This window comes from Puma concolor, chromosome B3, assembly GCF_028749965.1.
Source record: "Puma concolor isolate L17-30 chromosome B3, mPumCon1.1.hap2, whole genome shotgun sequence".
NCBI lineage: Eukaryota > Metazoa > Chordata > Mammalia > Carnivora > Felidae > Puma > Puma concolor.
In genome coordinates, this window is record NC_141672.1 from 85719698 (window position 1) to 85735957 (window position 16260).

Here is a 16260-nt window from a genome sequence, read left to right on the forward strand (position 1 = left end):
AAAGAAAGATTAAATAATATCTACAGTTCTGAACAATGACACCAAAGAGAGAGTATAATTACTTTTCCAACTCAGGCCTTTCTTAATGTATGAATACCAAAACATACTAGTTAGCCTTCCAGTTTAACCACAAACATGTCAGGTTTGTTTCGAGTTCCAGTGCATTTGGGTAAGACGTATAAATGGCTGGTAACAGTTTAAAGGCTTTAGAATGAAGCCCACATTTGTTGGTGGCCCCAAAACTTAGCTGAAAATTGGCTGACGTGAGTAGGTGTGATTTAAAGAGGCTGAATGTAATGAAATGCTCACAAGCTAAAATGTCAAACGCATTGGGGATTGGCCCAAGTCTACCACTAACTAACTGTGAGTCTTGGAAAAATCATTTAGCTATTCAAGACCTTGGTTTCTAATCCATGGAACTGGCCCACGTGACCTGTAAGGACCCTTCAGCTCTCACATTCTATAATTCTGATTCTATGGCATGTTTAGTAATTGAAGGTAGGCCCTCCACCATTCACTGAGCAGAAGAAATCTCCAGCCTTCTGATTGGGGTCCATGTATTCTTATACCAGGTTAAACAGCAAGAGCATGTCGAAATAGGAATTGGAACACAAGGATTTATCATCCTTTGTGAACCACATTCTTATCCACAATGCTCAGCAACAAGGCTTAGAGTGCTAAACATTTCGATGCAATAATGACAATGCAGTTCACCAAACAAGGCCAAGCTCAGTGGTTTCCAGGAAACCGAAAAGGGAAAGAATGTGGAAAGAAATAGTAGAGACTTCAAATGATGAAAAAAAAAAAATGAATGAAATTCAAACTGAGAATCAAAAGAGACACAATAAAGACCTAAAAAGTGTGGTCAATGCATTTAGAATGATTAGAACCATGGAAAGCTTTTGCTAACAATACTAACAAAACATCTTTGAGAATATTTTATCATTAAAGGAGTCCATGAGATGAGATCAGCGTGATAATTCTTTCTTGGAAAATGCAAAAACTAAAATTGAATTCTTCTGATTTGTGAAAGCTAGGATTATTATGCCACTTCATTAATGGCATTTTTACCTATTTCTAGAAGCTCAAGATGTTCTTTATTTGAAAAACATCCCCTTAGTCTTATTATCAATACCTCTGAAAAATTAGACCAAACATGAATTATTACTATTTATGTAAATTACTCAAGAAGCCTATCATTACATTAAAGGGTTAAAATGTATGTAAATAAAACAATGAAATGGTACAATTACCTCAATAATGAATCCCTTTCTTTAGGAATAAAGGCAATTTTTAAAAATTTTTTTCATGTTTATTTATTTATTTTGAGAGAAAGATAGCATGAGCAGGGAAGGGGCAGAGACAGAGGGGGACAGAGGATCCCAAGTGGGCTCTGTGCTGACAGCAGAGAGCCCAATGTGGGGCTCAAACTCGTGAACCAGGAGATAACAACCTGAGCTGAAGTTGGACACTTAACCAACTGAACCACCCAGGAGCCAAGGAATAAAGGCAATTTAATAGAAAATGGAAAATAATAGAACTAAGCTATTAATATTTACATGCTATTTCCCTTCAGATTGTTGTCAGTATACACACATATATATCACATAGTTATAGTTGATACTTACCGTGTATCTAGAATTTTTATTTTTAGGTTTCAGATCACTCATTTCCAACTAAAAGTCCTTTATTGACAAAATCCTTGTATTTGTCATTTTTATTATCCTACTATAGTATTAAATGGATAAGACTGTATAAATTGCTTTGGCATTCTATTTAAGAGCATTTAAGCTGTTCCTTACTTTGTTCGGTTTAGTTTTCCTTGGCTGTTATTGCTTTGTACATATTCCTAAAAGTGGAATTGTGCAGGTCAAAAATATAAATAATGTCATAGCCATCATCATAAAAATTGACAAACTGCTTTTCGTGGGAAAAAGAACCAGTTTAAAAAGTTTCCAAAAACTGAATATTTACCCAGAAAATAGATAACACTAGTTCAGGGGTGTCTGGTGGCTCATTCAGTTAAGTGTCCGACTTTAGCTCAGGTCATTATCTCACAGTTTGTGAGTTTGAGCCCCACATCAGGCTCTGTGCTGACAGCTCAGAGCCTGGAGGCTGCTTCGGATTCTGTGTTTTCCTCTCTCTCTACTCCTCCCCCACTTGCTCACGCGCTCCCTCTGTCTCTCAAAAATAAAATAAAAATATTTTTTAAAAAAACACTAGTTCAAAGGGATATACACCCCTATGCTTATAGCCAAATTATGGAAGAAGTCCAAGTATCCATCGATAGAAGAATGGATAAAGAAGATGTGGTGTATATATATATAGACACAATGGAGCATTATTGGGCCATAAAAAAAAAAGAACGAAATTTTGCCATTTTCAACAATACGGGTGGAGCCAGAGAATATAATGCTAAGCAAGATAAATCAGTCCCAGAAAGCCAAGTACCATATGACTTCACTCACATGTGAACAAAACAAGTTAAGAAACAAAACAAATAAGCAAAACAAATAAGCAAAGGATTGAAAAGAGAGACAAACCAGGAAACAGACTCTTAACTATAGAGAACAAACTGACAGCTACCAGCGGGGAGGTAGGTAGGGAGATGGGTGAAATAGGTGATGGCGGTTAAGGAGTGCACTTGTCGTGATGCGCTCTGGGTGGCGTATGGAAGTGCTGAATCACTATATTGTACACCTGAAACTAATATAACACTGTATATTAACTGCATTGGAATTCAAACAAATTTTTTTTAATTTTTATTTTTTCTTTTTTTTAAAGTTTTTTTAATGTTTATTTTTGAGAGAGATAAAGTGAGTGGGGAGGGGCAAAGAAAGAGGGAGACACAGAATCCGAAGCAGGCTTCAGGCTCTGAGCTGTCAGCACAGAGCCTGATGTGGGGCTCGAACTCACAAACTGCGAGATCGTCACCTGAGCTGAAGTTGGACACTTACCCGACTGAGCCACCCAGGCGCCCCTTGATTCTAAGGCTTACCTCCATCTTCAATTTCATCCTCTCTGCTATATCCTTCCCTTTGTTATCATAGAAACAAGCATATGTAAATGCCATCTTAATAATGTTAATAATAAAAATAACAATACTAATAATAAACATTTAGATAGCACTTAAGACGTGCCAAGCCCTGTTCGGAGCACTTTATATACATGCTAACTAATTTAATCTTCATAACAACCTATAAAGGGGATAACTATCCCATTCTACAGATCAAAGAACTAAAGCACAGAGAGGTCAAAATACCTGTCCAAGGTCACACAGCTACTAAGTACAGAGTTGAGATCCAAACCCAAGCAGGCTGCTCCAGTGTATGGCTCTTAACCACTATGTCCCATGTATAGAAGCTTACATAACAAAACTACAATGCAGGGAGGTAATATAGAGCAGACTGGGTTGGAAAGAGTCAATGGGCAAAGAAGCCCGTATGGTACCTAAAAGAACACAGAGTGACTCTCTGAGCTAGTGGGAAAATCAGGGGACAGGTACCACATACCACTGTATGCAAATGACGGAGAGGTTGTCTGTGGGATCTGTCTTGTATGGCCTGTTCTACGAATATAGCTATTTTCATTTTCTCTTGATGCTATCATCTCAAATCATCTCCATACAAGGAGTCAGCTTGACAGAGGAACTCTCATCCATGGTCGAAGCCAATACTCCCAACCCCACTGGAGCCCACCAGGCGAGAAGTAAGTGGCTCAGCACAATCCCCATCTGCCATGTCATCGTGCCTACTTTTCCTCGCTCCTAACAGCTCCTAATAGCAAGATCCAGTGACACCAATACAACTACTACCACCTTCAGGCTTAGCCAAATCCCACTGCCTCGACTAAGCTTGACCGAAGCGAATGTGCATTTGCAGCCTCAGCCTACCACCTGAAACACGGAATTAAGTCATTTTTCCAGCCCTTGCTGACAGATCAAACCTAGGATTCAGGTGGTTCCAGGACTACCCCCAGGGCTCCACATTGCCCTTTTCCTCACTCTTTTCCCAGTTCATCCCTAAAATCGAATATGGCCTTTACCCATAAATCACCAATTCAATGTCCACAGATTACTGCTTTCACCCAAATCAGTGATCCTGAAACAATGTTCTCTTGTAATAGGAAGAAGAAGACAAAACTGTAAAATTAGCCGTTTCCGGAAGCTATCATACAGACAACATATTCTTTGCTCTATAGGTAGCAAGCTAACTTTTTTTATACATATGAAAGACAATCTCACATTCTCCCAAAAAGTGTTACTAAACTTCCAAAAGTAACTTTCAATAGAATATTTAAACCAATTACTACTGAACAATCAGGAAGCACACACACTAAGCTTTACATGTTATAAATGACATCATTTCTTACCCCAAATATGCCAACATTCACAGGCAGAAGGTCATCTAGCCCTACTCTCTTGATTTTAAAGTAAGAAAACCAAGTCTTCAAGAGACTAAGTGACTTCTTCAAGGTGACGGAGTAGGCCCCTGACAACTCTGAAACAAGGAGTCAGGTCTCCAGATTCCCAATCCACAAAGTACCCAGAAGTCTATGAGGTGCAATGAGCTTCACAGAGTTTTTTTTTAAATTTTTTTTTTTTTAACGTTTATTTATTTTTGAGACAGAGAGAGACAGAGCATGAACGGGGGAGGGGCAGAGAGAGAGAGAGACACAGAATCGGAAGCAGGCTCCAGGCTCTGAGCCATCAGCCCAGAGCCTGACGCGGGGCTCGAACTCACGGGCTGTGAGATCGTGACCTGAGCCGAAGTCGGACGCTTAGCCAACTGAGCCACCCAGGCGCCCCCACAGAGTTTTAAACAGACATAGTATGTTCCCTGAAAAGGACACACATGTGGTACACAACGTGATCCATAGGATATTGTGAAACTCTAAGCAGTCAAAACATAAAGACTCATATGCCAACACTCATATGCCTTTATCACACAAGTTTCTCAAAGTGTTGACTGTAAAACAATAAAGTTGAAAGTTAATCATTTCAATCCTGTCTCTTCCTCAGTAGCTACATATGCTTGAGGAAGTTACTCAACCTCTCCACGTCTCTATTTCCTTGTCTGGAAAACGAGGATAGTAGTGTTTACCTCACAGAGTGGTTATAAAGACTAGGTAAGTTAATAAGTTACAAAGTACTTGGAACGGTGCCTGCCACTGTAGGCCCACAGTCGTTGTTCTTCTCTACTTACATATGATTCTTTTCCACTTAGATAATGACTAACTCTTAGTATTGATCATACTTCTGTAAATCTATCCAACCTTCATATGACACTGGAAAAATATACAAGATTTCCTAAAGGACCCAGGTTTTGAGTCAAAAATTAAATAATAATAGAGACGTGGTAGAAAATAATGGATACAAGTCCAAGGCATAAGACAAATGGTGAGAAATCAGGAGAACTGAATTAGGGAGAATGACAGGCTTTGCCTGCTATGGATTGGCAGGCATGGGGTGAGAAGTGCCAACCATTTTCAAAATGAGTCAAACCACAAACATTTTACTTACCGCATCCGGTTTGCAATGCCCTATCACTACCACCACAACTATTGGCCAAGAGCCTCTTTACACTCCCTAACCATTCTTACCTCTTCCACTTCCTCCCCGTATCAATAGATTCAAGGAGAAAAAAAAAAAAAACCCTCAGAAAATAAAAATGAAGGTCTCCCTGAAACATAATTCCCATTTAATTTCCCATGAAGAGTAAACAAAAATGAATTCTAAAGAGAAGCACAATGCATGTATTCCCCTTAGATCTGTTGCCTGACTCTCATTAGGTAGACCTAGCTGTCCTTTAGGCTGAGAGTCAGTGAAGCTGTCCATGGCTGGCAAAAGGTTAAGAGCAATTCAGCAGGACACGGTCATTAGGGGTGAAGAATCTCAGTCAGGACCGGGCCACACTCTTGGAGAGCTCTAAGGAGATCAGAATGGAATCAAAATCACTTACCTGACGCTCACTCCCATGGAACAGCATATAAAATAAAATAATAAGAGAAGAGACTGACCAGGGTTAAGCGGCTAGACAGGAGGGGACAGTGCTGACAGAAGGGTGATACAAGAAAGGACAAAAAAAAAAGAGAAGATTCCAAAGAGTCATAAAGAACTGCGGCAAGATATGACAGCAAATTAGACATACTGGTTAAAACTTAATGAGGCTTGAAGATCACCCAAGATAACAGGATTTAGTAGGAGACAGAAAGTAGGTACTGCTGGCAATTAGGACAAGACCAGCCCTGGGAGAGAGGATGTAGGTGGAATCACAAGTTTAGCCTTGTCATGTTTAATTTTAGGTAAAAGCAAGTATCCAGGTGGAAGCATACTACAGGTAGCTGCAAAATCAGAATATTATGGAGCATTTCTATGGGTTCAGAATATCAACCAACTCACAATTATGCTAATTTAAGAGCTTTCTCTCACCCGCAGTGGTATGTCTTTCAATGACAATCAATTAAAACATGAAATAGGCACACGAAGGATTTAGAATGAATTAAAACTGAGTAATAATATATTATGAATTATGAACAAAAAGTGGGACTACTTAAGGCATAAGTTCGATATATAGAGATGATTTTGTGGAGAATAACTACCAGATTTTTCCATTAAAAAAAATTTATGTCACTGTCAGGCACAGAATATTAGGCATATGGATCATCATTCTGACTTCAGATAGGATTTCACAGATTTATTATATCACATAAAGTAAGTATAATATTACTTTAAGTTCTACGAATCATATTTTTAGCTTTTATTCAAATTCTTACTGACATATTCCCATGTCAGTTTCCTCGATGGACGTAACACATAAAACCAGTCATAAACAGTCAAAGGAAACTGGAGGCTTTTTTAAATACAATCATTGGTTACAGTTAAACTTTAAATAAAGAAGACTTACCACATTTTCCTTCATCTTTCTCAGTTTGTCATCTATCTCTCTCAGCCGGTTTTGCTGATCCCGTTGCTCTTTGGTGTTCCGAAGTACCTTTTCTCCTGGAGTTATTTCCATATTTTTATCATCATCATTAAGGTCAGGTTCCTAATCAAAAAAAAAAAAAAAAAAATTCACACACAGGCTGGAAATGTACCATTACATGCCGCCCCAAAGCAAATGAACTTTAAAGGTTTGGCTTTGCTTCTCAAACAATATTTCTTCCCTTCAAAATGATATTCAGAGGTACCTGGGTAGCTCAGCTGGTGGAGTGTCTGACTCTTGGGTCATGATTCAGGGTCATGAGTTCAAGCCCTGCACTGGGCATGGAACCTACTTTTAAAACAAATTATATTTATAATTCCCTAAACTCTTCCTCTTTGAAGGAGAAGGGTCCAACTATACATAAAACAAGTAGGAAAATAAACTCAATCATTTAGAAATCAAGAAGTTAGAGTGAAAAGAGAAGTGGCCAGGAAGCAGCAACCTGGGCTCTGGTCCCTGCTCTATACATATCAGCCCAAGATCTTGGGCAAATCACACTTGCTCTGGACTCCAAGTTCATAAATAACAAGAGAAAAAAAATCCTGCCTATCCATACTATGAGAGGCAGATGTTTACTTAGTGAACTGGAATGGGCAAAGTCAGGAGTTTTGAATCCTGGCTCTACCTGGCTCCTGACTAAGATGGCTTTAGGGAAATCAACTAACCTGTCTGAACTTCAGTTTTAGCATCTGCAAAATGATAATAACATTCGGCCCCAAAGTCATCACAGTAGGTAGTAGGTATGCAACAAATCTTAGTGGCTAACAAATATGAGTTAAATATGTCCTCTGAAAGGAATAAAGATTAAATAATGGAAGTAGTTCACTATTATCAGCAATATTTGAATGGACAGAACCATAATCTTTCAAAATTAATGGGTATAAAAATGGGTATTTGAGAGGAAGTTGGCTTTGTATCTATAACTTCACTTCCTATCTTTTCTCCACAGATCTCCTACTCTGTGCTGCCATGCAGGTAACTGACATAATGTCATAAATGTCGTGTTTGAAGTTACTCAAACCAGAACCCTCCAACACTCTCATCCCTTACAGAGCTTGTATCATGCCCATTATCTACCCCAAGTAAGAAGTACTTGTAACCAGTGTCTCCTTGAAGATGTTTGCATTTCTTGTATTTGGGGTTATTTTGGTGCCTTGGGACCTCAGCTCTGTGATGAAAACCAATTGATTATGCAGATTACCTGCCATTTTCTATTGAAGAGATAGGAGCAGCACTCTCTCCAGTTAACCTAAGATGAAGCTGGAACATTCTTAAGACACTGAATGTCAGGGACTTTGTTAATTAGCGATTCATAAATGAAACAGAAAATTCAAATAATACAGTTTCATTTTAAGAAGAAAAGTACATTTAAAACTACACTTTACCCTCTACCTAAACTTTATATCATGTGATTTTAGTATGTGACATTGTCACTACTTTTTAGCTCTAAATAATTTGTAACTTGTTTTGTTAGTTTTTTATTTTTTATTTTTTTAGAAAGAGCACAAGCAGGGGAGAGGGGCAGAGAAAGAGAGAGAGAATCTTAAGCAGGCTCCATGCTCAGCACAGAGCCCAATGCAGAGCTTGATCTGACAACCCTGGGATCATGACCTGAGCCGAAATCAAAAGTCAGACACTCAGCTGACTGAGTCACCCAGGTGCCCTGTTATGTACTTTGAATTAACGGTTACTTAGCATATTTTTTTTTGTGACTGCTTCTTTTTCATAGAACTTGGATCACACCGTATTGTCATTTTCAATTTGAATTTTTTCACTTATCAATACAAATCGATTATTTTTCTATATCATTAAATGTTCCTCAAAATCAATATAATCCCATACTATTTTATTACAAATTCCGTTTTTTAAAAAAATTTTATTACAAATTCCGTTTTTTAAAAATAATGATGGGAAAAGTATAATTTTTTTGGAAGCTAAAAATATTTAGCCTCTGGGATAAATGTCTCATTAACTTCAATTTTTCTTGAAGGGTCACCATCTCGCTTCCTAATACCTCTTAATTAAGGCCCTCCTCTCTTACTGCCTCATCATTCACCTAAACCGTGGTTTTCAAACTCCAGTGGCCTTCAGACTCACCCACAGAGCCTGGGAAAACTTTCAAAGGCCCAGCCTCCACACTGGAGATTCTGATTCAATAGGGGACTGACAGCCTGAATACAGCTACTTGAAAATTTGAGAACTATCTACTTAGCTTGAGCCTCTTAACTGATCTGAGGGCCACCAGTCTCCCATTCACTCCACCCTGTGCAGAGATGGCACGGAGCAAAGCCACTGAGCAAAGTCCTCGATCACTCCTGGTCTGTATCCTGACTAGCTCTTCAGCCTCGTTTCCCACTGCTTGGGTCTCAGACCCAAAACCATGGCAATACTCACTACTACGAGTTCTCCACTACTCCATGCCCCTTTCCTCCAGCTCCTCATGAAGACTCCAACTCTTTTTGAGCACAAATATATTTCCCCTATAAAATGTTCCCTAACACACTTAGGAAGGGCAGTTATTCTCTGGGTCATGTCACATGTTCCCTCGTCGCAGTTACCACACTGTCACTGCTCAGACAGGGACCATGACTAATCCTACTCTGTATCCCAACACAAACTATAACCCTGAAGCTGTATAAGCACTGACCAATAGACTGTACAGCTGACCCTTGGACAACATGAGTTTGAACCACATAGGTCCACTTTCACACAGATTATTTTTCAATAAACAGTACGGTGCTATAAATAAATGTATTTTCTATATGGAAACAAACGAAAATGACAATACAACAATCCAAACGCTTTGGGATGCAGCGAAGGCAGTCCTGAGAGGAAAATACATTGCAATCCAGGCCTATCTCAAGAAACAAGAAAAATCCCAAATACAAAATCTAACAGCACACCTAAAGGAAATAGAAGCAGAGCAGCAAAGACACCCCAAACCCAGCAGAAGAAGAGAAATAGTAAAGATCAGATCAGAAATAAACAATATAGAATCTAAAAAAACTGTAGAACAGATCAATGAAACCAAGAGTTGGTGTTTTGAAAAAATAAATAAAATTGATAAACCTCTAGCCAGGCTTCTCAAAAAGAAAAGGGAGATGACCCAAATAGATAAAATCATGAATGAAAATGGACTTATTACAACCAATCCCTCAGAAATACAAGCAATTGTCAGGGAATACTATGAAAAATTATATGCCAACAAACTGGACAACCTGGAAGAAATGGACAAATTCCTAAACACCCACACACTTCCAAAACTCAAATAGGAGGAAATAGAAAGCTTGAACAGACCCATAACCAGCGAAGAAATTGAACCAGTTATCAAAAATCCCCCAAAAAATAAGAGTCCAAGACCAGATGGCTTCCCTGGGGAATTCTACCAGACGTTTAAAGCAGAGATAATACCTATCCTTCTCAAGCTATTCCAAAAAATAAAAAGGGAAGGAAAACTTCTAGACTCATTCTATGAAGCCAGTATTACTTTGATTCCTAAACCAGACAGAGACCCAGTGAAAAAAGAGAACTACAGGCCAATATCCCTGATGAATACGGATGCAAAAATTCTCAAGAAGATACTAGCAAATTGAATTCAACAGCATATAAAAAGAATTATTCACAACAATCAAGTGGGATTCATTCCTGGGCTGCAGGGCTGGTTCAACATTCACAAATCAATCAACGTGCTACATCACATTAATAAAGAAAAGATAAGAACCATATGATCCTGTCAATCAATGCAGAAAAAGCATTTGACAAAATTCAGCATCCTTTCTTAATAAAAACCCTTGAGAAAGTCGGGATAGAAGGAACATACTTAAACATCATAAAAGCCATTTATGAAAAGCCCACAGCTAACATCATCCTCAATGGGGAAAAACTGAGAGCTTTCCCCCTGAGATCAGGAACATGACAGGGATGTCCACTCTCACCGCTGTTGGTTAACATAGTGTTGGAAGTGCTAGCATCAGCAATCAGACAACAAAAGGAAATCAAAGGCATCAAAATTGGCAAAGATGAAGTCAAGCTTTCACTTTTGCAGATGACATGATATTATACATGGAAAATCCGATAGACTCCACCAAAAGTCTGCTAGAACTGATACATGAATTCAGAAAAGTTGCAGGATACAAAATCAATGTACAGAAATCAGTTGCATTCTTATACACTAATAATGAAGCAACAGAAAGACAAATAAAGAAACTGATCCCATTCACAATTGCACCAAGAAGCATAAAATACCTAGGAATAAATCTAACCAAAGATGTAAAAGATCTGTATGCTTAAAACTATAGAAAGCTTATAAAGGAAATTGAAGAAGATATAAAGAAATGGAAAAACATTCCGTGCTCATGGGTTGGAAGAATAAATATTGTTAAAATGTCAATACTACCCAAAGCTACCTACACATTCAATGCAATGCCAATCAAAATTGCACCAGCATTCTTCTCGAAACTAGAACAAGCAATCCTAAAATTCATATGGAACCACAAAAGGCCCTGGATAGCCAAAGTAATTTTGCAGAAGAAGACCAAAGCAGGAGGCATCACAATCCCAGACTTTAGCCTCTACTACAAAGCTGTCATCATCAAGACAGCATGGTATTGGCACAAACACAGACACATAGACCAGTGGAATAGAATAGAAACTCCAGAACTAGACCTACAAAAGTATGGCCAACTAATCTTTGACAAATCAGGAAAGAATATCCAATGGAAAAAAGACAGTCTCTTTAACAAATGGTGCTGGGAGAACTGGACAGCAACATGCAGAAGAATGAAACTAGACCATTTTCTTACACCATTCACAAAAATAAACTCAAAATGGATAAAGGACCTGAATGTGAGACAGGAAATCATCAAATCCCTAGAGGAGAAAGCAAGAAAAGACCTCTCTGACCTCAGCCGCAGCTATTTCTTACTTGACACATCCCCAAAGGCAAGGGAATTAAAAGCAAAAATGAACTATTGGGACCTCATGAAGATAAAAAGCTTCTGCACAGCAAAGGAAACAATCAACAAAACTAAAAGGCAACCAACAGAATGGGAAAAGATATTTGCAAATGACATATCGGACAAAGGGCTAGTATCCAAAATCTATAAAGAGCTCACCAAACTCCACACCCGAATAACAAATAACCCAGTGAAGAAATGGGCAGAAAACATGAATAGACATTTCTCTAAAGAAGACATCCGGATGGCCCACAGGCACATGAAAGATGCTCAACGTCGCTCCTCATCAGGGAAATACAAATCAAAACCACACTCAGATATCACCTCACGCCAGTCAGAGTGGCTAACAGGAACAAATCAGGAGACTATAGATGCTGGAGAGGATGTGGAGAAACGGGAACCCTCTTGCACTGTTGGTGGGAATGCAAACTGGGGCAGCCACTCTGGAAAACAGTGTGGAGGTTCCTCAAAAAATTAAAAATACACCTACCCTATGACCCAGCAGTAGCACTGCTAGTAATTTACCCAAGGGATACAGGAGTACTGATGCATAGGGGCACTTGTACCCCAATGTTTATAGCAGCACTCTCAACAATAGCCAAATTGTGGAAAGAGCCTAAATGTCCATCAACCAATGAATGGATAAAGAAATTGTGGTTTATATACACAATGGAGTACTACGTGGCAATGAGAAAGAATGAAATCTGGCCTTTTGTAGCAACGTGGATGGAACTAGAGAGTATGATGCTAAGTGAAATAAGCCATACAGAGAAAGACAGATACAATATGTTTTCACTCTTATGTGGATCCTGAGAAACTTAACAGGAACCCATGGGGGAGGGGAAGGAAAAAAAAAAAAGAGGTTAGAGTGGGAGAGAGCCAAAGCATAAGAGACTCTTAAAAACTGAGAACAAACTGAGGGTTGATGGGGGGGTAGGAGGGAGGGAAGGGTAGGTGATGGGTATTGAAGAGGGCATCTTTCGGGATGAGCACTGGGTGTTGTATGGAAACCAATTTGACGATAAATTTCATATATTAAAAAATAAATAAATAAATGTATTTTCTCTTATGATTTCCTAAATAAAATTTTATTTATCTTTCTTTATTGTAAGAATTCTGTATATAATACATATAGCATACAAAATATGGGTTAATCAACTGTTGACACTATCCGTAGGGTTTCCAGTTAACAGTAGTTAAGCTTATGGAAAGTCAGAAGTAAGAACGCAGATTTTACACTGCATTGGGTGTCAGCACCCCTCATCCCTGCACTGTTCAAAAGTCAACTGTAATCTGGTTCTCAGAACTCTGTTCACACTAATGTTTCAATGAAATTTATATCTTGTGAAGTTATTTTTTTAAGTTTATTTATTTTGAGAGAGAGAGAGAGAGAGAGCATGAGCTATGAATAGGACAAAGAGAGAGGATTAGAGGTAATCCCAAGAAGGCCCCATACTGTCAACGCAACACGACACAGGACTCAATCTCACAAACTGTGAGACCATGACCTGAGCTGAAATCAAGAGTCAGAAGCTAACTGACTGAGCCACCCAGGTGCCCCTATATTGTATAAAGTTCTAATGAGGACACTATTAAAAGAGTATTTCAATTTCAAGAAGCGATTATTTTACATTTTGTTTTCCATAAAAGGGGACACACTTCTGGTAGCTCTCAATCTCTAGAAGCATCCAGAGGCTGAATTATTATCAGGAATATATTTAAGAATGAAACCTAATGTTAGGGAGGCATTTGGAAAAGATGGTATACAGGTCTCTCTGCAGCTTTTTTTTAAAAAAAAATTTCTTTTAATCTTTATTTATTTTTGACAGAGAGACAGAGTGTGATCAGGGGAAGAGTAGAGAGAGAGGGAGACACAGAATCTGAAGCAGGCTCCAGGACCCAAGCTGTCAGCACAGAGTCTGACACAGGGCTTGAACTCACGAACCGTGAGATCATGAAATGAGCCGAAGTCAGACGCTCAACCGACTAAGCCACCCAGGCACCCCTAGGTCTCTCTGAAGCTTTAAGCATCCAGCATTTCATCAACTTTTATAAAGATATATCTACCATGAAGTAGGATACACAGTGTCTTAGTCCGTCTGAGTTGCTATTATAGAAGACCACATTGAAGGTGGCTTATAAACAACACAAATGTATTTCTCCAAGATCAAGGCATCAGCAGACTTGATGTCTGATAAAGGCCTGCTTCCTGGTTCCTAGAGGACCATCTTCTTTGCTGTGTCCTCACATGGTAGAAGGGACAAGAGAGCTCTCTACGTCTTTTTTATCAGGGCACTAATCCCCTTCATGACGGCTCCACCCTTATGACCTAATCACATCCCAAAGTCCTGACCTCCAAGTACCATCACACTGGGGATCAGATTTCAACATATGAATTTTGAGAGGACACAAACATTCAGTCTATAAATTATAGTGAGATGAAAAACATCCAAATTGGATTTCATTTTTAAATGGAAATCTTTTTTTTAAAGAGACAGCATTTTAATAATCTACAACTATGATTTTATTTTTAGTTTTTGGGTATGCGAAGAAAAGACACAGAAAAACATTTCTAATTCAGACTTCATTTATATTTTAAATTTTGCTTATTCAAAGCCACCATTAAGACAATCCACAGGCTGAGAGTAAAATTTATAACACACAAATCTGTCAAAGGACTTGTATCCAAAATATGTAAGGAACTCACACAATTCAATAATAAAATAAGGAAGAATAAATACTAAAAAAGATAGTGTAGCTTTAAAGCGACTTGGATACTTCATAAAAGAAGACACGTGAATGACAAATAAGCACGTGAAAAAGTCCTATACATCATTAAGTAATCAGGGAAATGTAAATTAAAATCACAATCAGATATCACTGCACAGTCACAAAAATGGCCCAGATGAAAAATTTTGTTAAACCCAAATATTGGAAAGGTAGGGACCAAGACGAACTCTCAAGTGTTATTGATGGGAGTATACAATGGTACAACCACTTTGGAAAATTGTTTGGTAGTTTCTTAAAGAATTCAGTGTTTGTCTTTCCTATGACCCATAGTTCCACTCCTGTGACTCTATCCAAGAGAAATGAAAATGTATGACTGAAGCCTTGTACACAAATGTTCACAGCAGCTTTAGGCATATAGGCAAATGTCCATCAACACGAGAATGATAAACAAACTATGGGAGAACACCTGACTCAAGCTAGGCCAATCAGACTCTTTCTCCTTGACTGCTGTCTTGTGGGTAGGTTCAATCAATGAACTGGAGAGCAGGAGAAAAGAGAGCTTGCAGTATCTTCACCTTTTCCTTCCTGCTCTGGCATTAAGGTTTTGGCAGCAAAATATCCCTAAGGGGCCCATCAGGAGAATTATCTTAGATTCAACTGAATATTCATGTGCAAAGACAGAGGCCACAGGTGGAGCTAGTCTACTTAGATGAACATAGGACAGGAAACACGGCAGGATAGTGTCAGGTACCCCTGGTCAATGGGAGTTTTTGCCACAGTCTGTGTCATGACAGTATAGGTACAAGGGCAAGGAAGCTACCGTGGCTCAAAAGCTATATATCTCATAAGAACACCATCTCTTGAAATGATCCCACAGGCACACCCCCACAGTGTCCCAGCCAGGGACATGCCCAGTCTCAAGAAACGCTGCACTAAGTGAGACTGAAAGTAGAGCTTCTCCACCAGGCCTTTATAATTCTCCCAATCCCTGGGTCATCTTTAGCATGAGCAAAGTTGCCTCCTAACATTGTTAACCTTCCAACTTTCATCGTATTGCCAGGGAAGCAGTTAGAAAGCTATCTACAGCTCAAATTCTCATGATGAAGGGGGAAGGATTGGTTAATCCTTTGCCTACACCTTCTGTGATTACAGTTTTGGATGGCAAAACTGTAAATGTTTGTTTATCATTCTCCCACAGCTCCAGCTCTCCCTAAGTTCCAATATACTTTTTCTTCCCCTACCCACTGTTGCTAGTCCCTATGTGTCCTAACGTCCCATATTGGCTCCTTTAAATCCATAAATAGTTCCTTAACTTACTTATCTTCAAAATCCAAGCTGGCTGTTTTCTCTTTCTTGCTCAAAATTCTAACTGGTATACCGTGTGTGTGTGTATGTGTGTGTGTGTGTGTGTGTGTGTGTGTGTGTGTGTGTGTGTGTTTGCAGAGAAGTAAACTCAAAGGAAATTGAATTTGATGGTAAAAATCTTGTTTCTTTCACCTTATTTTTCTTAGATGTTTTTGTAACTCCTGAATTTTCTATAATAAACACATATTAATTTCATAAGCAGAAGTCATACTTTATTTTTAAGAAAA

General features: G+C 38.7%; 1 protein-coding gene across 2 annotated transcripts in view; it reads right to left on the reverse strand.

The window, feature by feature from the left end:
* The window catches only part of FSIP1 (fibrous sheath interacting protein 1), a 199896-nt gene that overhangs the window by 121032 nt on the left and 62604 nt on the right, over positions 1–16260 (reverse strand). For both annotated transcript variants that reach the window (XM_086710334.1, XM_025919980.2), the window contains exon 10: positions 6906–7046. In XM_086710334.1, the coding sequence (XP_086566460.1) occupies positions 6906–7046 (141 nt within the window). The remainder of the gene's footprint in view (positions 1–6905; positions 7047–16260) is intronic.